General features: G+C 36.0%; 1 protein-coding gene across 10 annotated transcripts in view; it reads right to left on the bottom strand.

Annotated features, from left to right (window-relative positions):
• The window catches only part of YWHAZ (tyrosine 3-monooxygenase/tryptophan 5-monooxygenase activation protein zeta), a 42,070-nt gene that overhangs the window by 5,661 nt on the left and 12,584 nt on the right, over positions 1-23,825 (bottom strand). For all 10 annotated transcript variants that reach the window (XM_072603380.1, XM_072603384.1, XM_072603379.1 and 7 more), the window contains 2 exons: positions 1,931-2,054; positions 34-197 (listed from right to left, as the gene is read on the bottom strand). In XM_072603380.1, coding sequence (XP_072459481.1) covers positions 34-197; positions 1,931-2,054 — 288 coding nt within the window. The remainder of the gene's footprint in view (positions 1-33; positions 198-1,930; positions 2,055-23,825) is intronic.

Raw genomic sequence — 23,825 nt, 5'->3', positions numbered from 1 at the left:
TTGCTAAATGTTCAGACAGAAAACCAAACTTACTGTCTTTGCAAGGGAGCAGGCTTTCTCTGGAGAGTTCAGGATCTCATAATAGAACACAGAGAAGTTCAAAGCCAGACCCAATCTTATAGGATGCGTTGGTTGCATCTCCTTTTTGCTGATTTCAAATGCTTCTTGATATGCTTGTTGTGATTGATCCACTATTCCTGATGAATGAAAAAGTTACACTCATGAATTGATACTTATTTTACTATGCCTCATGATACCACATATTAAGTAGCAAAAAAAAAAAAAAAAAAAAAAAAAAGATAAGTGATTGGTAGACTGCAAATTTATTCAAAACAAAAGAAATAATGAAATTCTCACTTATCTTATATTCAAAGTGACCAACGACTCTAAAAGTAGTATACACTACACTTAAGAAGATGGAGACAAAGGCTAAGAATGATTTGCAGCATTGTGGTCAGCTTTTGATAATCATAGAGTACGACTGTGCTAACATTTTGTGATTGCCATTCTAAAATTATTTGTCCTTTGGTTTTTGAATGGGACCAATGATATTACAATATATTGGAGCCAGTGTAAGGTATGTTTGGCTATGGTGGATCAGAGCACAGAGTGTTTGGAAGGCTCTACCACAGGTCAGGCACAAGTGTTCTATTAGAAAATTAAGAGTGTAACTGGTTCTGGATTTGCACAGTTCACATTTCTCCTACGCGTCTATGACTTTGCTTTGCTCATAGCGCACACCGTGGGCCCACCAGGTTGGGCAGTCCCACATCTCACAATTGATACTACCACAATACTACACAATCAATAGTGTCCTTGTACTGCTTCCTCTGACCTTCAAGTGAGTGCTTTTGTTTGAGTCCTCCATCAAATAGTCTTTAGGTACACATGTTTGTCATTCGAATTACATGGCCAGCCCACCAGAGCAGCACTCTCTACAGTACAGGTTTCAGGCATACAACAGTGGAGTCAGCATGAAGGCTCTGTAAATATTGAGTCTGGTAGGTAGCCTGATATGTCTTCTCTCCCATACTTTCTTTTGGAGCCTCCCAAAACCCTGAGCTAGCTCATCATCTATGTAGATAGCCTTGGAAAGTGTACTGCCAAGGTAAGTGAACTTATCCATAGTATTTAACATTTCTCCATTTACTGTGACCAATGGCTCCACGAATGGATGTTGTGGTGATAACTCATCGGAAAAACGTTTGTTTCCTTAATGTTGATCATCAGGCAAAAATTAGCACAGGTGGCAGAGAATCAATCCATATGCGCTGTTTTATCTCACAATCACCTATGAACAAAAAGTCCTGCACCAACTACACTTCGATTTTGGCCTATAGCCTTTCCAATATAGTTTACCAAAAGTGTGGAAGCTGATCTTGATGTCATTTTGTCCTCCATGCAGAAAACATCATGCTAAAGAGCATGGGAACAAGCAAGTATCCCTGCTTCACTTCACTGGTGACTGGGAAAGTGAGAACATCATCCTTCATCTAGAACCTGTGTGAGCATGTGAACATGAAACTGGCATACAATGCTGATGAACTTCTCCAGGCAACCCAATCTCATCATGATCTTCCACAGACCCTCCTGACAGTATTAGAGATGTATACATATACACACATACATGCATATATGTAGTTCAACTTGCCGTTAAAGCATGCACAAACCAGAGTTCAAAACCCAAAGTCTAACTTAAATATGTTCTCAGGGATAATATAAATGTGAGTAAGAACGTTCCCCTATTATGTTCTAAGTAAAATAAAAATAAGTATAAAAAAGGAGGAACGTGGGTTGCTTCAGGGGGAAAAATCAATCTATCACATTAAAAAATTAAGTAAGACGAAGTGAAATCAGATTCTCCTTAATGATACTTGGTCAAGTACAAAGCAAATGTTACTTATTAGAATATTTTTTAACACCGACATACCTTTCTTGTCATCACCAGCAGCAACCTCAGCCAAATAACGGTAGTAGTCTCCTTTCATTTTCAAATAGAAAACTTTGCTTTCTGCTTGTGAAGCATTAGGAATCAAGAACTTTTCCAACAGAGACTGCGAAAGACAAAGAGGGGGAAAAATCCAAATAAGCATAAGGGTTTAGAAAATTAAAAAAATATAACTACCTAGAATTCAAATGAAAGACACAGTTTTCAAGTGTTAGTACAACATTAAATACAAACTTGAAGCTAAAGCTAATATACATACTTTGTTATTTAATAAGGGACACATTTTAACATGATGTTATTTTTTTAAAGAACTAGAGAAAAGTACCAATGAGATCAGAGATTCACTAAGTATTTTAAAATTGCAAAGCTTATGTACACTTCAGAAAGGTTTACTAATAGTTGTTGAAACACATAAGCCTGACCAAATACTAAAATTATTAATATATAAAAAGTCTTTTCTCCTTTTTAGATTCAACAAACAGTTCTTAAAGTGATCTGTATCTACTGCATAATCAAGAGCCTACTAGATATAAGGCAAAGATATTAATAAAATCTAATCCTTATCCTGGAGGAACCTAGAAACTAGATTTTTATTTCTAGAAGATATTAGAATACACAAGAATTTTGACAATAGGGCCAGACATCTGTAAAATGAAGAAGTTGAGACAAATGAGAAAACTCATAGAATTGTCAAGTGACTTACCATAAGCCAGATAATGTACCTATGAAGGACAATCCCTGATGAATTTATCTAATTCAAAAAAATGTGAAGTCAAATTTTTTATCTAAGTAATACAAATTATCTAAGTCAAAAAATTTGCTACCAGGGGTCTGAGAACTCAGAATGAGAAAACTATAAACTATCTGTAGCTGGGAATCAAAGAAGGAAACCTGGAGAGCTTCATGGAAAAGATGACACTTGAGCTGGGCCTTGGATGGCAGATATGGTTTTCAATAGACACTAAGGAAACCTAAAGTTTGTTCAGACATGGAGAATAATATGATTTGTCTGCTATGCAGAGTATATGAAAGACAGTGAGAGGAGGAAGAGGTAAGTCGGTTTTAAATGAGGTTTAAAAAACCTTTTTTTAAAAAATGCGCAAAAGAAGTTATTAAAATTTTAAAGCAGGCAATGACATGACTAAACCAGTTTTTTAGGATTACTTTTGTGGTTTTATGCACAATAGATTGGAAAAGGAGACATGAATATTAGTTAAAAGACTAATGTAATATCCCAGATGAGAATTAGTGATGACTTGAAGTAAGCAGAAAAAAATGAAAAGGGGAAAAAAAAAAAACCCACTCAGAAACAACCTAGGGTGTGTGGGGGGAACACTGTTTCCAAAAAGAATTAAAAAATACTGGAGTTTAAAGAATCTTAACCAGTGTATTAGAGAACAGTGATTCACAGACAGAAACTGCAAAGTACAGTGGAAGAAGAAGAAGGAAATGAATATGACTTTAAGACATGGTGTATTGTGAAAGTTGTGTAAAGATATCCAGGTGACATCCAACTAGCATCTGGAAATAAAATGACTATTTGAAACAAATTTGGGAACTATCTGCAAAGAGATAGTTAAAGCTCCTAAGATAAAGAAATGCACAAAATCCAAGGAATGAGTCTACCCAAATTCCTTTTTCACTATGTTTAACACTTATTTCTACCTCCCTGATAGGTAAAGTTACTATTCCCTAATGGAACTGGGGGATAAGGAAGAAGGAAAAGTAACTTCATTTTGCATCCTGATCGTTATTGGCCAAATTGCCACTTCTGGCTTTTCCACTTGCTTCCAAGACAAAGCAATCTATCTGTTCTTTAAACAGAGGAGAGATGGAATCAAAAGATGTGACTGTGGGAGTACCAAGTAAAACACCCCTCCCCACACACACACATTGATACAGAACCAGTAAATAGAATATCTAGTTATAGTCCAAAGGATCCAGATTAGTCCTACCTAAAACAAGGAATACAGAAATGTTAGGCAATATTACTTTTGCAAAGCAATTTCATCAAAAAATCGTAAGGGAATAAAATATACAAAAGATTATTAATAATAGAATAGTCTTTAAAACTATTAATTTAAGCTTTTCGTTGCATTAGATATGAATCAGAAGCTTAATTTGCAGGACAATAAAACATCACACATTTGGAAAGGCAGATTTTGATCATTTCCAATTATGCTGAGCAACTTTGATGCAAAGAATTACACAAATATTGTGTTTCTGAGCTGGAAAAGCCGCTGGGAGATCCAGTTTAGGAGGTCTTAACTTTTTTTTTATGTAATAGACTCCTTTGGCAGTCTGATGAAACCTATAGACTCTTTCCTCTGAATGTTTTCAAATGCATAAAATAATTCGTAGGATTACAAAGGAACCAAAATGAAGCCAACAAAAACAATTTTTTTTTCAAACAGTAGAAGCAACATGGTAGTGATAAAGAAAACAAAAAAACAAACTATACCCTATTTAGAAATAAGAGATGTTAGAGACTTTAGGCATTCAAATCATTTAAAGCTCTCTAGATCTCAATTTCCCAAATTGTATTAATACATTGATGTTGTAAGGAAAGCATTTTATCAAAAAAGTATAATACTAAATAAGTTATTGTTTGCTTCCTGAAAATACTATTAGCCCTTTGTTATTCTTCAAAACAGAAGCTTATTCTCCATTACTGATCTTGGATATTTTTTGTATATTTGTTTATCACACAAAGTCGGAGCTTACTTTATTTCTAAATCAGAGTATAGTTTATACTGCTTCTATATTTTGAATGTATTTTTAAATGAAATTATACTAAGAGCTCAGCTGACATGTCAGAATCCAGTTGGGGGGAGTCACAAGGAAGGAGAGAATATTGGACTGTAATAGCTATTTTCACATTAAAAATTAACTGCTAGAGCACTGCTTTAATAGGCCATGTGCAGAGAGGATTCATATACAAAGAATCTGGGAAATCAGGGTGCTCCTTCTTTAAACAGTAGGACAAAAAAAAAAGCTCTAGAGTATATAAGACACATAAAAAAAATCTCGAAGCAGATATCCAAGGGCTGTTGTATTTCAGTCATGTCTAATTCTTCTTTGTGACCTTGCATTTGGGGTTTTCTTGGCAAAGATACTGGAGTGGTTTGTCATTTCCTTCTCCAGCTTATTTTACAGATGAGAAAACTGAGGGGCAAACAGGGTTGAGTGATTTCTCCAAGGTCACACAACTAGTGTCTGAGGACACATTTGAGCTTAGAAAGATGACTCCAGGTCAGGCACTCTATATCCACTGTGCCACCTACTTGCCCTAAGTTCTAAATGGAGCAAAGTGTTCTTGTTTAAGGAAGCATGCACAGCTAGCTGGGAGAAAGTGAGCCTGATGTTAAGAACACCAAACAAGCTCCAGAACAAGTTGGTACCTGTGGGAGTTACTACAATTGGGCAAAATGCTATGCACAAATACAAGAGTTACAGAACCAACAGCTGAAAGATGGGGACAGAACAAAGGTCAAGAAGCACTTATTAAGTATCTAAAGAGAAGAAGGAAAAAGCCATCATAGGAAAGGGAGCTTTATAACACCTCCATTGCTACTAAACAGACTCTCTTAATAAACCTCTCTTAACATATATATAAATGGTAACTGTTAGCTTAATACTTATAGAAGAATTAAAGATTCCTAAACACAGAACTTGGAACCAGACAAATCTTAGAGATGCTTCTAGAATTTAAATTGTTAAGTTATTCTTGAGAAGTTTTCAAGATTGAAACCCCAAACTGTCCTTCTGAGTCATGGGTTACAAGAACAGAGGGTGATGGCAGTAATTAAAAGAAACTTTATATCCTTTATTTTACAGAGACGAAACTGAGTCCCAGACAGGTTAAAATGATCCAACTAAGGCCACCAGCAGGTTAGAGCGGGACTATGCCCCAGATATCTGGCTTCTAGTCAACTGTGTTCCACTTTCAGCATTTAAATGTCTTTAATGTCTAAAAATAAGTAAACTGTGTTGTGTTTAAAATCCTAGAACACAAATTAAATGATAAATAGGATTTGGGGCAGAGTATCAGGCAGACCAAATTAAATGGGTGAGTGGGGTGGCAGCACTAGAGTAAAGCTGAGAAAAACCACCTGAATAGATAAATGAATGGAGGCATTTCCTTAATGGTAGGTTAATTATACTTCACTCAAATACTTTGCTCTGTTTCTCAGCCTAAGGTCCTGGTGCTTGGTTGCAATTACTCTGATGTGGTCAAGAGTCAAAAAAAGCCACTTTTCTCACCTCCTGAAGCCTTTAGTCCAAGCAGAATGAGCTGGCTTAACATCCTCCTTAAAATGAGCAAACTCACTTACCAATATGGCTAGTTCTCTGAGGCCAAATGGCTACACTAAATGTCTTAAAATTGGGCTATGTTATAACCTAACACTGTCTCTATATACCACTTATGGTAAGCAGCATGTTAACATTTAAGCACTGAAACAAAAACTTAATGTAATTCACCATGAGGCTAATTTAGGATACAGATTAGGTTTTAAAAATATTCAAATTAGAAGAGCATTCTAAAAATAGGTCAATATAAATTTTTTTCATATTTTAAAGATCACTAGATATTCACTGTGAAATTTGGATAATATACATTTTAAAGTAGTACTTTAATTGTACTGAGTAAACATTTAGCACCTCTGAATGCAAAGCATATGCTAAGTTTGGGGATATAAAATGGCACTTCCTCACTCCTTTAAAAAAAACTGCCCCCCCTAACTATATGAATATTAAATGAACAAAGGAGGGGCAGGAAGAGAAGGACTCCAGTATAGTGGTTATCTCCATCTAGAGATCCGTGGCAATACATGGACAAAAATCACACCAGAAAGGAAGAAGGGGTACCCTCTTCAAAAGAGGGCACACTCCCTTCTATCCAAGGATTCGTTGGAAGTATTGCTGTGTTAGAGGACCTCTATTTTGAGTGAAGATGGTTAATGTGGAGACTAACAGTTTTGAGAAATCGGAAGAGTAAACCAGCTGAGGTCTGTGATTACAAAAATCTGAGTTTATGACAAATTTTGAAGTCAGTCCCCAGCATTAATGCTCTGAAAAGCAAGCAATGAAATTAACTTTGGGACCCATCCCAGTGGTAGCTGAGATGCTGATTCAGACAGCAGCCTATTCACCATCTGAACGTGACCTTAGTGGGTGGGATGCAAGGCTGTGGACAAACTTCCACTAAATCTGACCTCCCTCTCCCCAGTGACTGAGATCATATAGGACAGTACTGACAAACTCAAATAGGAGATGGGATATGGGACCTAACCCATACATAAGGATCCCTGCATAGTGACTTGGTTTTAAAATGTAACATTATCTGTTTTAATGCATTTTTATTTACTTTGTTAAACATTTTTGAATTTGGTTCAAGCCACACTGAGGATTCAATATTGTGGGACACGTGTTAACACCTTTGATTAAGAGATCCCCAAAATGCTAAGGGGAAATGTTAATGTCTGTTCTTGCTAAATCTTCAAAGTAAATATCCTTTTATAAATGTCAACTGAAATTAATTACTGCAAAGGGGGAGGGGTGGAGGAGAGAAGAGACACTCAGAATAGAGGAGTGAGCCAATACTTTGAACCTTCAGGGTTAATCCTAGAAACCCTGAGATGTAGCTAGACTGACCCTGAGACAGTGAGCCTTCACTACATTCCATACGGTAAATTCTAGCTCAAACTTTTAGTCTGAATTTACATCTTTTTTCTGAATTAAATAGACTCCCTGTGAAATGCAAAAATTGACAGGGCTCCAAGTATTTACTGGTAGCTGAGGGATTTGAGACAAATACACTGGTACACAGAGTTTTTAAGCAAGGTAAGGAAGGAAGGTGACAAAGAGTCAGTATTAAGAAAATCTGAAGAGAACACTTTTAGTTTGGAGGAGAGGGAAGGGAAAGAAATACAGAAAGACAATACAGAAGTAGCATTTGAACTGAACCTTGAATTTTATTAACTTATGTTTATAGAGAACTTTTACATTAAGCGAAGTATCCTCATATAGAGTTGTCTTATGAGGATACTTTGCTTAATGTAAAGAAAGTTATCAGAAGGAGATTCAAACTAGGTCTAGGTCTCTCTCCTGATTTCAAGTTCGTCACTCCTTGCAGTATCCCAACTCACTGTCAAGAAAAGAGGATTCTGAAAGGCAAAGAAAGATTGCAAAAGAATTGTATTCCAGGCATTGGGGACTGCCACAATTTGAAGAAAGGCATAGTTCAGTTTGGCTGGAACAAAGTGTGTGAAAGGGAGTAATGTGAAATAAAGTTGCCAGACACTGAAATCAGACTCTGCTGGGTCTTAAGTATCAGGCTAACGGGATCACATTTCATCCTAAGGGCAAATAAGCTGCTAAGCACAGGGGAATGACATAGTTAGCCCTATTCCCTAGGAAGATTTACATTGGCAGCTACATGAAAGATAAACTGAAGAGTGAAGACATTGTTCAAGTAGGAATGTCAATTATATGCTATTAAAATAGTTTAGGTGAGAGGTGATGAAGGCCTGAGAACTATAATGGCAGAATTAAAAGAACTTAGTAACCTATTTGCTATGGGAGTGAAGAAGAGGAAAGAGATAGTAACAGCAAAATTTTAAACCTGAGTGATTAGGAGTCTAATGGGAGTTATTCAGACATAGGAAAGCTGAAAGATCATTTTGAGGAATTCAGGTTTTTAGACATTGTGAAGTTGCAGTACTTGGTGGGCATCCAGGTACATATAGTCCAAATGCTATACATGAAGAACACAGGTGAATTTGAAGTTGTGGGAGGCAGGATAACTGTGGCAGCACAGTAAATCAATAAGAATAAAGAGATCCTAACAGGATCTTGAGGAACATGAAATGATGAAATCGCAAGAGACCAAAAATAGTCAGATAAGCAAAGGTATGAGACAGGTAAAAGGTCAGTTAAAAGCTAAGGGAGGAAGAAGTTAATGCTTCAAGTGAGAAAGCTGTTGAAGGCTGTAAGGTCAGAAAACAGATAAAAACAAATTGGTAACTTTTGAGAGAGTAGTTTCAGTCAAATCAGGGAATCAGAAACCACATCATATAGAGTTCAGAAGTGAAATGAATAGGTAGTAAGAAGGTAGAAATAAAAAATGCAGACTATTTTTTTCTAGGAGTACAGTACTAAAGGGGAAAAGATACTTGATACTCAAACCATAATCTCATTTATGTGACTAGTTTTGTAACAATTAAGTTAATACATTCCTGCCCATCCTGTGTGACTAACTCATGTCCTCTCATGTAAGTTCAACATGGAGGGTCCACCCTCCATGTTAAGGCCCCTTTCTCATTTTCTGATGTCATGAATTTACTAGGCCCACAAGTTGTCCACCAGTCAATCATGTACTTTCAAGATGTGACCCAGCCCAGTTCTTCCCATATACCTTTGAAAATGTATCCGTCATCTCCTCTTTCTTTATACTACCAGTAATGTGCTACAAAATTCTCCCAACAACCACAGTCCTTTTCACTCCCTTTTGAGTGAACTTCAATTCTAATGTTTCAGAGACATTTTATGCCTTGTGTTACACAACTGGTAGAATGTTGGTATTAAAAAGATGGCCCCGTTTTTAGTGAGAAATGATCATTTTCTTATTATATTAATAACAAATTTTATATACAGGACCAAAGCTCCTCTTTTTGATTAATAATCAATGATTAGTAGATTAGTTTTATTAGTAGTTTTTCTTTCTTTCTTTTTTTATTTCCCCATTCAAAACCCAGTCCTTGTGAAGGACATAGTTGACCAGACATTCTCAGTCCTGGGCAGGACCCAACCCAACTAGAGAGCTCATTTCTGATTAAAGGGTAAAGAGAATCTGATGTAGGTGAATTCTGGACAAATGTGTTCAACTTAAGTGGTCTGGATGGAGATGAGTATCTTTGTCCAAAAGAATTAGTATGATCCAAGTCCTCATTAGAAAAAGCCCACTACTCAATATAATTAATATTCATTCTCTCACTGTTAACCAATCAACCAATCAAGAGCTGATTTTCACTGCCAGGCACAACCCCTTTTCCAAAGGTATTTAAAACATTTGGACCTCTGTGCAGAGTTTTAGGTTATCAAGAACCACTGACCTCAATTTACCGATTATCTGCTAGCCTAATTAATAAACTGATTACCCAGAAACTTATTATTGATAATTAATTACCCAGAAACACTCAGACTTCTCATTCATCTCACTAGGATCAAAAGTTTTCTATTTCCCAAAGCCAGCTTCTCTTCTTGTTCAATTATGAGTTCAACCATTATCTAAGATTAAGATATATGTGTGTATACACACTGGCTCACAGACTCTATAAGTTGATCATCCAACTGCATACTAACTGGACAATACACATTTATTAATTATCTACCTGATTTTTTATCCCTATGAGTACAGTAAAAGGCCAAGTCATATGACTATGCTTCTCACTTAGGAGACTTTGCAGGCTTTGATGCTCCAATTCAAATACATCATGCAAATAGGAGGATCTGGAGGACCTTGACTTCTATAAAGAATCAATCAATGTGAAGGAGATCACATTGATCTCTGTGTTTTCTCTGTGTATTCTCCCCGGCTTCAGTAATTAGAATGCTGTAATATCAAGGAATTTTAAATAATTATGATATATACCAGGGAGATACCATATTGCCCAGCAGAAATGGAGATGATGTTTTACTCTACGAAACAAAAAACTTTAAAAAAAGTTAAGAGAAGGAACTTCTTATATAGTGAAGACACACAAATAATTTTAAAATAAATTAGGTTAAGTAAAAATGAAAAATTCAAAGTAATATGAAAAATTCGAAAAGGGTGAAAAATTAAGGCTTTATGAAAGGTAGAGTTGGAATTTCAAGTATTGAGATGGTATGTTCATTACCCATGGCATTCTGTAACATCTCTAGCTCATTTCCCTAATTTTCATTACTTAGTACAACTATCAAATACCTACATAATCATTTCTCTGTATGGAAAGCTTTCCTTATTTTCAGTTAAGTTAATCTACTAATTTAATTTTACTTAATAAGGAGACCTATGCTATACAGTTCCCTACTTTTATTCAATAATTCAATGCAATAAATGAACTATATTTATCAAGAACGAGGGTGGTTAAGATACAAAGGCTTAGGCACAATGTCTGCAATCACTCTACTAAATTTAAGTTTAATAAGACACAGATAAGCACAAAACACAATACTGAATGTTAAGTGCAGAGACTTGAGGAAAAGTGTTATTGGATCCAAGGGGGTGGAAGAGGAAGAATGTGGGAATGACAATGGAAGAATGAATGGGATCAGGGAGTGAGTACTGGTACTATCTGGAAGAATACTTTCATTTGGGTGTTGGAGAAAGAGGGGAAAGGAGAATAATGAGCATTAGGAAAAGTGTGAACAAAGGTACAAAGGTAGGAAAGTGCTATGAATATTTAAGTTTTGGCCGAGGGATGGGAGAAAGGAAAAAAGAACATCCCACTTTATCTGCATCATAAGTTCATGTAGCAAAACAAAAAGAAAGTACCAGAACGGGGCAGGTTTTAGATATCAAAGGAGTCTGAACTTAATTGGCCCTAGAACTTAATTAGCACTAAAGACCCCAGCAGGGGTGACTTTATCAGATCTGTAAGATACTCTGTTGAAGATATAAAAATCTATAGTGAGCAGCAAGACGTTTTTTGGGGGTGGGGAAGACTAGAAAAGCATACAAGGATAATAATGAAGTACTAGGTAGTAGCAAACGGAAAAGAGACAAAGATGGGAGACGCCAAAGTGAAAGCAACAAAATCATAGAATTCAATGCTTATCATCTAAGAAATAAAAGTTATTCAAAAAAAAAATCTTGCCTAAGGATACACAAGTACTAGTTTAAGGGCTAGATTTAACCTCCCAGGGCTTCTGAGTCTTCAAAGAGAGGACTCTTTCAACTACCCACTACTTTTACTACTATTACTATCTAACAATAAATCTTTAGAACTGAGACTAGGGATCAGATTCAACAATAATTTTTATTTTAAACATGTAAGGAACTTTAAGATCATACTAAGTCTAGGATTCGCTTAATGGACTGACTACAGAGGGTAGACATCATAGAGTAATAGAGCACTAAATTTAGGCTTCAGGAATAAACATCACCTGAAGATCTTTTTAGAGTATCTCTGACAATTGGTTATTTGGTGTTTCTTTGAGGGTCCCTAGGTAATACAAAATGTTATCATCTTCTGAAGTAGATAATCAATTTAACTTCCAATGAGCTTTCTGACATGTTCTAATTTTTCAGAAGGTTTTTCCATCACCAGAACTATGCCTGCTGTAACCTCTACCCCTGCTTCTTAATAAACAAATAAGTAAAAAGTGATAATGAATGCTCACATCAGGTTTCTCCTTAAGGGATTCACAGTACTATATACTGCAGTCTAAAAGTACAATCTGCCTCCTAAGTTTGCCATATGTTTCTGGGCCAAAGGTAAACCACCGAAGGAATACTGTGGAGCTTGGTTTTTAGAGTCACATTAGACTATTAAGAGACATTTTTAGAAATTAGGGATTTTTTTTCCTGCTCTAATAGTAATTTCTGCAGAATGTTTTAACCCCACCCAACCTGAATTAATTTGAAATTACAAAACTGACAACTGGGAAAAAATGGGAAAACACTTATCTTTTCATTTTTCTTTTTATGTCTAAAAATAACTAGGATAAGAAACAGCTACAAATTTCTATGATAATAAGGGACAAGAAAATAAAAAACTCAAAATAAATTCAATAAGGCATAAAAGTTAAGCCAGCAAGAGCCACCAAGTCCTATAAAAAGCACCCTATTGTAATGAAAATAAAAGGCAAAGGGACAGGAGGAAAGTAGGAGGCAACAGCAAATGGGAAGGTTATAGCTTAAATGGCAGACAGGACAAGAATCAGTAAGACAAGATGAAAACTGAGACAAGTTATCTTGCAGGAAAACAGAAGTTATAAGACAGAAAGCTATAAAACAGACAAAGTAGAAGAGAAAAAAATATAACCAACAGGAGATTTTTAAAATGCAATCTCCAGAATGCAAAATTAAGAGGTAATAGATTTAATGCTATATTCCCTAAACAAAATAAAATTTTTTTTGACATCGAATTACAGATGTGAGGCAATGACAAAGGGGGAAGATTCTTAACCTGAGGCCTGTGAACTTGGTTAAAAGTTTTTTGTTTTTTTTTTGATAAATGTATTTCAAAATATTTGGATTTCCTTTGCAATGTGATGTATTTTATTTTATACATTTTAAAACACTATTCTGAGAAGTCCCATAGGCTTCACCAGATTGCCAGTGATTCAAAAAGTTAAAAAAAGAAACCTCTATCTACAGAAGAGAAAACAAACTCAGGAGGTTTTTAAGGTTCTTTTGGTGCTGGACCTGCCACCAACTAAAACTAAAGCAGGCAACCAAAAAAACAAAATTACTTTGTTTCCTCACTTGAAATACGAAAAAGTTAAAAGATGGTTGTCCTTTCTAGGTTTAAAATTATAATCTAATAAATATACATAAGTTGTGTAAATTGTAATACATGCAACATATTGTACTTGCAAGTCTCCTGCCTTTGTAAATGTATTTTAGAATTATTACCAGAAAACAGAACTGCAATTCAATTATCCACCGCAATTCAATTAGCCACAAGTACTTAAATTTACTGTATTTTAAGATCTCTTACGCTGACCATGCTAAGAAAAATGCTTTTTAAAAGTCAGTCTCAATTTAAAACTCTTAAGCAGTATTTAAAAATACATAATACATAAACTTTCCTCTTTAAGATTTTTAGAGCAAATACATAGAACATCCCACTACACCTACCCACCCAGTCTCTCTACTGAACTAATGTCTACTAGACCAACAGCTCTAACAGGGTTCTCAAATTCAGTGTGTCCAAATACCCTCTCTTAACTTCTCTTGATGGAACACCACCACCATCTTTCAAGTTTTCAATGGGTTCACTCTTGAAATCTTCCCTCTTCCTTTCCCCTCACAACTGGTGTTGCAATTTAACTTGCGTCCCCCTTTTCTCTCCATTCATATGCCACCAACACCAATTCAGGACTACCTTCTATCACTCCTTGCCTGAACTGTTAAACTCCTACTTGGCTCTACCTGCCTCCATTCTCCCCCGCCATACAACTGCCAAATTTGTATTCCTGAGGGGTCTGATTCTACTACTACTCTGCTCAAGAAGATCCAATGGCTCCACTCTTGACTCAAGGATAAAATATAAACTATCTTGTTTGTTAAGTCCTATATAATTCTACCTATTTTTCCAGGCTTAATTGCAAATCATTCTACTTCACAACTCCAAGTTCTAATTATTTAAAAGTTTTAAGACGAGTAGCCATTCTTGGATGACTACCTGTCACTCATAATATTAACAAGTTGTTTTGAGCTTCAATTTTACATCAGAAGCCAATTAAGTGAAAGAGTCTAATTTCCAAGTGAAAATTCTAACTCATTAATCTTGCCCTCTTACACTCTTAAAATGAGAAACAGCCTCACCAGAACATGATCACTTTCAGAAAACCAATCTACTGCTTCTGGAGATTCCATTACATTAAAAAACTGAAGCCATTGTCTGGTAAATAGCCAACAGACACTGGCAATTAATAGTAACTGCCTAGAGTTTTGGTAATTAATGGCAAAATGTTCGATTTTAATGGTTATTTTTTACCTAACCCTTCACTATAAGTCCTATTCTTAATGTTTCATGCTGGAATATAGATGACCCTGCCAATAGGAAGCTTAATGTTCCATTAAGTTGCTCCCCTCGCTCCCTTTTGAAGCTGTCCTGCCAAACAACGGTCTGGAGATTCAGAAATGATTGCTTTGGTTTTTTTGGGGTGGGGAGTGGGGAGGGTAAGAGCAAAGAGGACCAGAACTGTACAGTATGTAGGGAGGATCCATCACAGATCCCTTAAGTATTCCCTTCTGATAGATTCAGACAGGAGGACAAAGTCATGACATTCACTAATGGTGCTTCTGAAGTGAACAATTAATCAATCATCATATCAGAAGTTAAAAGGTGATCTGGTAGACAAGGCTGTTACATGACATGAAAGTTCATTCTTAAAAATGAGGGAAAAGGTCTCTCAAATCTCAGGTTAATTAAAGTATTTTAAAATGTAAATTATGGCAATGTTTCTACATGTGTGTAATCTAAAAGGTGGAAAAATTTCAAGGGGGAATTGTTGATAAATTAGCTTTCTCTTTGCTTAGTAAGGAATCTGGCAACTGAAATCCAGTATGCTCTCAGAACCATCTAACCTCTCTTCCAATCTACACTACACCATTCCTAAACTAAAATTCAACTAAAAACTAAGGGGGAAAAGGGCATGTTATTATTCGGGAATGGCAGAGTATGCTGGTGAAGATAGGGGTGAACTGTATTTATCTTCTTTACTGCTCCTTGCCATTAACGCAGATTAAGTGACACAATGGAGTGTCCCTTCCATTCCTTTGTCAATACAGAGGCTCAGGCCTAAAAACAGCAAGTCTGATAAGAGAAGGAAACTAAATGTGACAAAGAATTCAATATAGAGAATTCAAGAGTGATCAGTGTATAAAATTCCTAGAGGCAGCACCTCTGCTTTTGTGCCACTTCCCTCAAGCGTAGTTTGTATTTTAAAGAGGTATTATTCTAAGATATCTTATTTTTACCTTCTATAAAACCGGACTTGAAAGTCAAAATTTCTGCCTTTTTAAAAAATAAGGTTAATTTAGGCAGGACCAATCATGCAGATCCTCTAATCTTTATTATTAAAAGCAAAAAATGTCACATTAAAAAAATTTAGGGGCAACATATTTGAGATCAGTCTTACTAAAAAAGGAAATAAGCACTGTAATTCATAACTCCTCAAGTTAACTGTACTTCTCAGTCCTAGAACAATACTACTGATGCTGCTGTATACTATAGCTTCCAATTTATATAACTCTTCATGTATTCTTATCTGATTTTTATAATAATTTTTGAAGTATCAGTTATCACCCACCCCATTTTACAAATAGTGAAACTAGCTCAGGTTAAGTGACTTGGCCAAGGTTGCAGAAGTCTGCAAATGTATGGACTTGACTGCAATTTGACTTCAAATCACAGATCCTTTAATAATGAAGAGCCAACACTCGGACAGTGTTTGGTAAGACATGCCAGGCAATTAGCAAACATTTATTACTAGATATGTTACACAAGCAAAGCAGCAATGATGAAAATGAAAGCTGTCATTTATAAAAACAGTATTCAATCTATTAACTGGACTAAGTTTGCCATTCTCCTTTGTAGCTCTGCCTTTATTCTTTCACTGAATTTAGAAGTAACAACATAAAATGAGCAATTTCCTTCTTCCCTACTATCATGTAAGAAAGACATGCCACCACCAAATGTCATAAATGCTTCTAGGTCAATAAATGGAATTCTAGACTATAGAAAAGCACTTAAATCTACTGAGTTTTATGAAGACTAAATATAAACCTAAAAAAAGGGGTTGTTTAGAACTATATTCTTCACAAAACTGGATACACAGATTAGCAGGACAGTAAAAACTACTCCCCTTTTGTCAGCTGGTCAATCAACAAACATTTATTAAGCTACTAGTTTGTACCAGATACTGTGATAAATGCTAGGGTCACAAAGATAAGCAAAAAGCAAACCAAACCAACAACACAACAGAACAGTCCCTACTATCAGGGAGCTCACATAGAATCTACAAATTCATGGGAGCTGATAGCATAGAGAGATAAAGGCTCAGAACAGAGCCTTGGGGGTGAATAAATGAAGATTCAGCAAAAGAGACATAGAATGAACAGACATAGTGAGCAGTGTCATGAAAACCCAATGAGCAGAGCAAAAAAGAGGGTCATCCAATGGTAAATCAGAGGCTGCAGAGAGATTAAGGATGAAGATGGAGAAAAAGACATTAGATTTGACAACTAGGAGATCACTAGGGAAAAAAAAGACCACAGATTTCTTTAGATAGCACTTCTAGTTGACTGATGAGGTCAGAAGCCAGACTGCAGATACTTAAGAGGAAAGGAAGTAGAGAGGTATTGATCAAACATGGCCTTCTCAAGCAAGAAATCACAAAAAGGAGAAGAGTTAATGGGCACATAGAAGTCGAGTGAGGGTTCTTTGAAGCTGAGTAAGATATGAGTGTAGGTAGTGGGGTAGTAGGTAGCCAGTAAACAGGGAGTGATTAAAGATTATTAAGTACAGGGATGATGGAAGGGACAATCTACTAGAGAAGATAGGATGGAATGAGATTACTTGTATATATAGAGAGATTTGCCTTGGCAAGGAAGACCAACAAGGGTAAAGAACAGTAGTGGAGGGGTTTTGAGTAATGTGAAATGAAGGAGAGGAGAATAAGATGAAGGCTTTGGGCTTCCTTTTTACCCCCACAGTGAAATGAATTTTGAGGACAAGAAAATGTTTGGAGAAAAGCTACTGTATGTGGTGAGTGGAATAGTGAATTAATTAGGAAGGTGTAAAAGGATTGCCTTGCTAAATGAGGACCCAAGTTGGGATTGTGTAACAGCTTGCAGTGGACTCAGTCATCAAAATTTTATGATTTTCTCCAGTTTGCTTTAGCAGCGCATGATCAGGAAGGAAGGGAAGCATATTCCAAAACTAAGGCTTGATAGGGAAGATTAAGAGATAGAATGAAGGAGGCAAAGGATTCTTAAGAGGACAGTGTAAAATTGAACTGGTTCATCAAGGGGTCAAGATGGAAAAGAGAGGACAATGTAACCAGTGTAGGGGTTATGACCTGGTAAAAAACTAAGGAGGCAGGATATTGAAGGTTACAGTGAAGATCAGGAGGGTTACAAGAAGGTGGAATGACAACAGATTGTGATCAAATAAGGGAATTTCAGAGATCATGAATGTGGAAATCGAATATTTGTGGGTAACATATATATAACATTAGTCTATGTAACAAATGCTTTCCAAGACTGTTTCTTAGTCTCTCAAGAACTCTGAGTTAGATAATCTTAATTCAGTTCCTACATATGAAAAACAGAATTTATCTACTTACTTTCGGCAACAATTAACAGCTATTCCTAATATTTCTCAATACAAAATCTTTAAAATACAGATAGAAATGTTTTTAATTCTTTCCTCACATTCATATTATTTAATGCTGACCCCATAACAGGCACTTAGATTACTGGTGAAGAGTACTTCCATTAAAACGTTAAGTTACTAAACCTCAGGTAGCATACACCAGTGCTTAGGTCTAGGGACTCTCAGGGGGGAGTCAAGTTTGTATTATTCATAATACTAAGAGGTTTTAGTATCTAATGCAATAAATGTCAAAAGATATAGCCCACATGAACATATGCTCTTTAGGAAAGGGTCCCCAATAAATTTAATAGTGTACAGGGGTCCAAGGACCAAAAAGTTTGAGAACTGCTGATAGTTCTTCTCTCCTCCACTCTAAAGCCAAACAACTGCTCACTTTACTTATAAGAACTTAAGAACTTATTCTACATTTTAACTATAGAGAACTCCAACTAAAATTTTAGAGTATTTTATTCTTTAGGCAGCATCTTCTCATATGATACAAGTTTTCTCTGTTCACCTGTGAAAATCTATTTTCAGTGGTGTCATAATAACTAATCAGAAGGTACTTCTACCAGATAATTATTCATATGAAATGAGGTAGCCAAAACGCTATCTTGAAGTAGGTTTTTTCAAATAGCAATTCAAGGTATTTTAAGCTATTCTGGTCTCCTTAAATGTTTGTAAGAAACAGCTTCAAAGCATTTACTATGTAGGAAAATCTGAATCAGACATGGACAATCATATTCTGGCAAGGTAAATTATGATGGTAAAGGGGAAGTAATAGCATCTAGGCAAAATAAAAACAACAAAACACAACAAAGGGTGCTTGTTATTTCTTGGGCTTATTTCCAGAATCAACAAAGCAACCTTGAAACAGCAACATTAAGAATCTCAGTTAATGAAACATGAACCTGCTACTACTGGTTGTCCATTCATAACCAAAAGAAGACCAAAAGCAAAAGGGAACCCATTTCCTTCTGATGCAATCCATTCCACTTTTGGATAATAGTAGTCATTCAAGTAAATGCAACAAGCATTTATCGAGTGCCTATGTTAGGTTCCAAGAACTATTTTGGACACGAGTTTGTTTGTTTTTTTTTACATTCTATTGGATTCCCAATGTTGAATCTGAAATTTACGTCTTATAAAATTCTACCCTTTGCTCCTAGTTCTATACCTTTTAGGACTAAGAAAACCAAATTTAATCTCTTCCAAGAGTCTTTCTTTCACATACTAGAAAGGTAAGTCTCATGCTCTCTTCTTTTCCAGACTAAACACCAGCAAGTTGTCCTCCTTTGTTTGCTAATTTACCAATGTCATTCCTAATACATTGTGCATAGATCTGAATACAATACTCCAAATGTAGTCTGACCATGGCAGAGTGGAGCACAGAGGCAGTTATTAGCACCTTACCATTCCTGGACATTGCCTCAATGTAGCCTAAGACTGCACCAGCCTTCTTGGCTATCATATCACACTGCTGCTAAGTCTTAGCTCTCCTCCCTGGGAAAAGTAACAAAATAAAATGGTCCATTAGAAGTGGGGGTTGTAACAGACAGATAGGGACCATGAATGTGAAATATGAACATAGCATACATCAGATTCACTTGATGTTTTCGTGCATTGGTTAATTTTGTTGAAAGACTTTCCTCCCCATACTTATTTATATTGTGTGTGTGTGTGTGTGTGTATACTTTTTTTTACAAGGGCCATTTAAACATTAAAACGGATGGAGAGAAATGTTAAGAACTAATGACATAACAATTTTAATGGCACTGTTTCCTTAATTTTGAAGCACAGTCACCAAGGTTCACTACCTGGGAATCACAGAATCATAGTCATAGCTGGAAGGGAGTTTCCAGGTATATGTACTAGAGGGAGTTGCAGCAGATGACCTCAGTTTGCAAATCAGGGAATTAGGGCCTAGGGAAGTTAAGTGACTTGTCCCTAGTTATAAAGTTACATGTACACTGAAGTGATAGGTACTCTAATGTTAAATATGGCACTCTTTTCCACAGTTTCTTCCCTAAGCCTTTTCCCCTCCTCCCCAAACATGTGCCAAATTTTGCTGATTTTACCTTCATATATCATCTCTTTAATCTACTTCTTGAATCTCTGCTATTCAGGGCAGGATGCTTATCACCTTTCACCAGGACGACTGCAATAATCACCTAATTGGTCTTTCTTGCTTCCTCTTTCAAAGGACCTTGAATTCTAAGCTGCCAAAATAATTTCCTAAAGTCCAAGGTTGACCATGGATGGTCTCTCAAGTCTTCCTTCAGTGGATCCCTGCTGCCACTAGGATAAAGTAAGAACTGGATCTAAATCTTTTCAAACTCTAAGTCCAAACCTTTGTTTCTTTTGTTATTTCACAGTACTCTCCTCTGCTTTTTACAAATCAATGGTTCAGACAAAATTAATTAGTTGCTCTACTTCAGCATTTTATCGAGTAATAGTCTCCTAGAGGGTTGCTTCTTTTGCAACCTAGGAGGGTAGGAATGCTGATATGCAAACTGTAGCACTTTCCTCTCACCTCTAGGATTTGGGAAGCCCACAGGACATCTAGGAGCAGGATCTCATCAAGACTGTTAATGTAAACTGTATCCAGCCCATACTGAAGAGAAGGTATTGGGGCAAGCCAACTAAGATCAGATGAAGAACATCTTAATATCCAGTCTGGAGAGAAAAGGATTTTGTGGGTTAACCGCACAGAGGAGAAGGAAATATATGAAGTCTCCAGTTCTACATCTGATGTGGTTCCACTGATGGCAAGTATTGGTGGCCTCTAGATATAGACTATATTGTTTTACAAACACATATTCCTGATTTCTACTTAAGTCGACATAGATATAGTTAGTGACACATTATTACAAGGAAAGACTTATCTGGACCATGAATGTAGTAGTCTTTTGTAAACCTCCCAGGGGTGGGGAAGAGAGTGACATTTAAGGAGAGTGACATTAACTGGACTTGTATATCCTAAACGGCAGAATTATTATCATACTAGAAAACTGAAGTCATGTATTTCCATATTAATGTTGCTTGTACAAATTTTGTTTAACCTGTATTTTATCTTTTCTTAACCATGCTGCAACTCCTCTATATTCCCCAACCCTCAGCAGAATGTCCTTGGGCATAGATTTCTTTTCCTTTTGTTTTATCTGCAGGGCCTACGTAGTACATGGTAAGTATTTCATAAATGAAGCTTCAAGACACAATTCTAGGAACAGAGTAGAGGCCAAGACTAGGAGTAGCTTTCTTTTCCATCAGATCCTTTAAAATCTGAATTATGTCCTTCACATTTGACTGCATTTACAGTGGTTTCTGCAGTATACTTTAGTTTTTAGGACCATGTAAGAAATCCCATTATTTCCTGGATTGGGCAATGCTGAAAAACACAATACATGTTAATACACATGTTAAAAGATGACAAGTTTGGACAACATGTGACTACATAACATCCAGTATCAATCAGAAGAACTGTTTTGGCATGACTTTTACCACCTTTCATCTGGGTGAGCATGTTTAAGCTGAGTGTGTCCAAAAACTATCTGCCTCTGCCATAAATGGCACTATTTTTCTAACGGACTGGGTATATAAATGACTCAATCAAAATAACGATTCACTTTTGACAGATGAAACAAGAGCTAACGTGTCTATCCTAATCCTTGGAAACAAGTTCGACGGTCCTTCTGAAGTCATTGGTCAAGAGGTTACAAGAAATGTTTGATTTGTGGTCAAACAACAGGAAAGCAAAGTGTTTCAATGGAAGAACTGAATTTAGAAGTCTTCACATGCAGCATGCTAGAGATAAGGTTATTTGTTGAACTGCACAGTACATCAATTAATCCCCAAAACACATCTGTCTTTGTACAGTAAGTCCACTCAACTATTTAATAACTCAGCATATGTAACTTCAATTTAACGAACTTATTATTTATAAAGGAGGTGGTTTTTTTAGATCATTAACATATCAACTACTGATCTGTGAACACTGAAAACCAATTTTAGCCAAGTCTGGGTATTACATTGCTAGCCTTCTAATCCCACATTTTGTGTTCTTCTATAATTTACAATTTGATATTTGCACCCAGAATCATTTTTGGACAGTGACTTTTGAGTTCAGAAGCCTGAATTCACTTTTTAAACACTAAAAACTACAGAAATGTAAACAGTACTTAAAGTTCATCATGTTAAAAATGTTCATTTTTTGGGGAAATGATTTTTATAAATTTGTACTATATAACTACTTTTCTTTAAAGTACAATTAATAATTAGCTTATTAACTTGCATGACGCCTCACAATTTTTAATGCAACATCACAAAATAAAAATCTGATTTTTGGCAAAAAAACAAATACAACATTAAAGACCCCCACAACTCCCCCTAAATCTCTATATTCAAGTACAACCACAACATGAAAAGCCTTCCCTGGTTTCCAAATTGTTTCTTTGTATTTATTGGTATTCCTATATGTATTCCCCCCAGTTTAAGGGGTTCTTAACTTTTTTGTGTCATAGACTCCTTTGTCAGTCTGAATGAAACCTATACAGCCCTTTATCAACCTTGTTAAATGTAATATAAATAATAAAATACAAGGAAAACCAATTACATTTAAATAAAGATGTGATTTTTTCCCCATCAAAGTTCACATACCACTCTCCCCCTAAATCTATCCGGAATTCCAGGAGTTTAAGAAGCTGTACCCCAGCTGAATGTAAGCACTTAAGGTCAGAGAAAGTCTTATTTTATCTTCAGGATCTATTAGCAGGCACTTGTATTTGATGAGTAAAACTATAGTCAGTCATTCCTGTGGCTATCTCTTCCTAGAAAACCACATTCTCAGGACTGAAAAAAATATTAAAGGTCTTGGCATACAGAACGTCCTCATTTTACAGAAGAAAACTGAAGTCTTAGAGGTCACAGAGCAAGCCAGTACCCATAGCTGAGGCTAGGAACAACCAAGTCTCCTAAAATTCCAGTCCCCAACCTATTGTGAAGGTTTATTTAAAAACAAAAAACTAAAGACACTCTGCCCCCCGCCCCTCCCCCCACCACTATAAGGGATAATTTATGAGATGAAAAATTTTGAAAGGAAGTACTTGGAACTTACACTTAATTATAAACACAGTAAGTTCAATCTACATTCAAACACTAAATCATGACTCCACAAATGCGCCAATCTCAGTACCACTCCCCTCATAACTTTAGGGTAACAGATCTTAAAATGTAGCGATCTTTCTACTTTAGTCTCAAATAACCAAGTTCCGTGAACTTAACTTTACCAAATGGATATTTTAAGTCTCACTTCTATTATTTAAGAACCCCTCTCAGGAAAACGTAAAGCGTTTGAGCAGTGCAGTGACAGACTAAGAAGGTTCTTTGAAAATCGTGAGATGAAAACCTTTTCAGCCTTGAAAATCTTGAGAAGTCATCTAGCCCAAAGGCCCCATGGACCTGTTCCAATTTCTAAATATGAGCTAAATGAAGCACCTTTCTCAGAAAGTTTCTTACTGCATTTACAGACAATCTTTGTTGTATATACTTTTACAGTTTTCTAGATCCTGCTAAATTAAACCTACCCATATGTTATACTTAAAGCTGATTATGAACGGATACGGGGTGCCTGGGCACAAAACAGTCCAAGTTAACTATGAAGCAAGAATGGTAAGATTGTAAGCAGAAATAATCAAGTGGGGAAAAGGGATAAGCTAAAGGAAAATGAGTTCCATTCTGGACATGATAAATGAGGTGCAGCTATTAATTGAAAAACTAGACTTTGT

Source organism: Notamacropus eugenii, chromosome 4, assembly GCF_028372415.1.
Source record: "Notamacropus eugenii isolate mMacEug1 chromosome 4, mMacEug1.pri_v2, whole genome shotgun sequence".
NCBI classification, from domain to species: domain Eukaryota; kingdom Metazoa; phylum Chordata; class Mammalia; order Diprotodontia; family Macropodidae; genus Notamacropus; species Notamacropus eugenii.
Note: the sequence above shows the minus strand (reverse complement) of the source record. Positions and strands in the feature narration are given on the sequence as shown.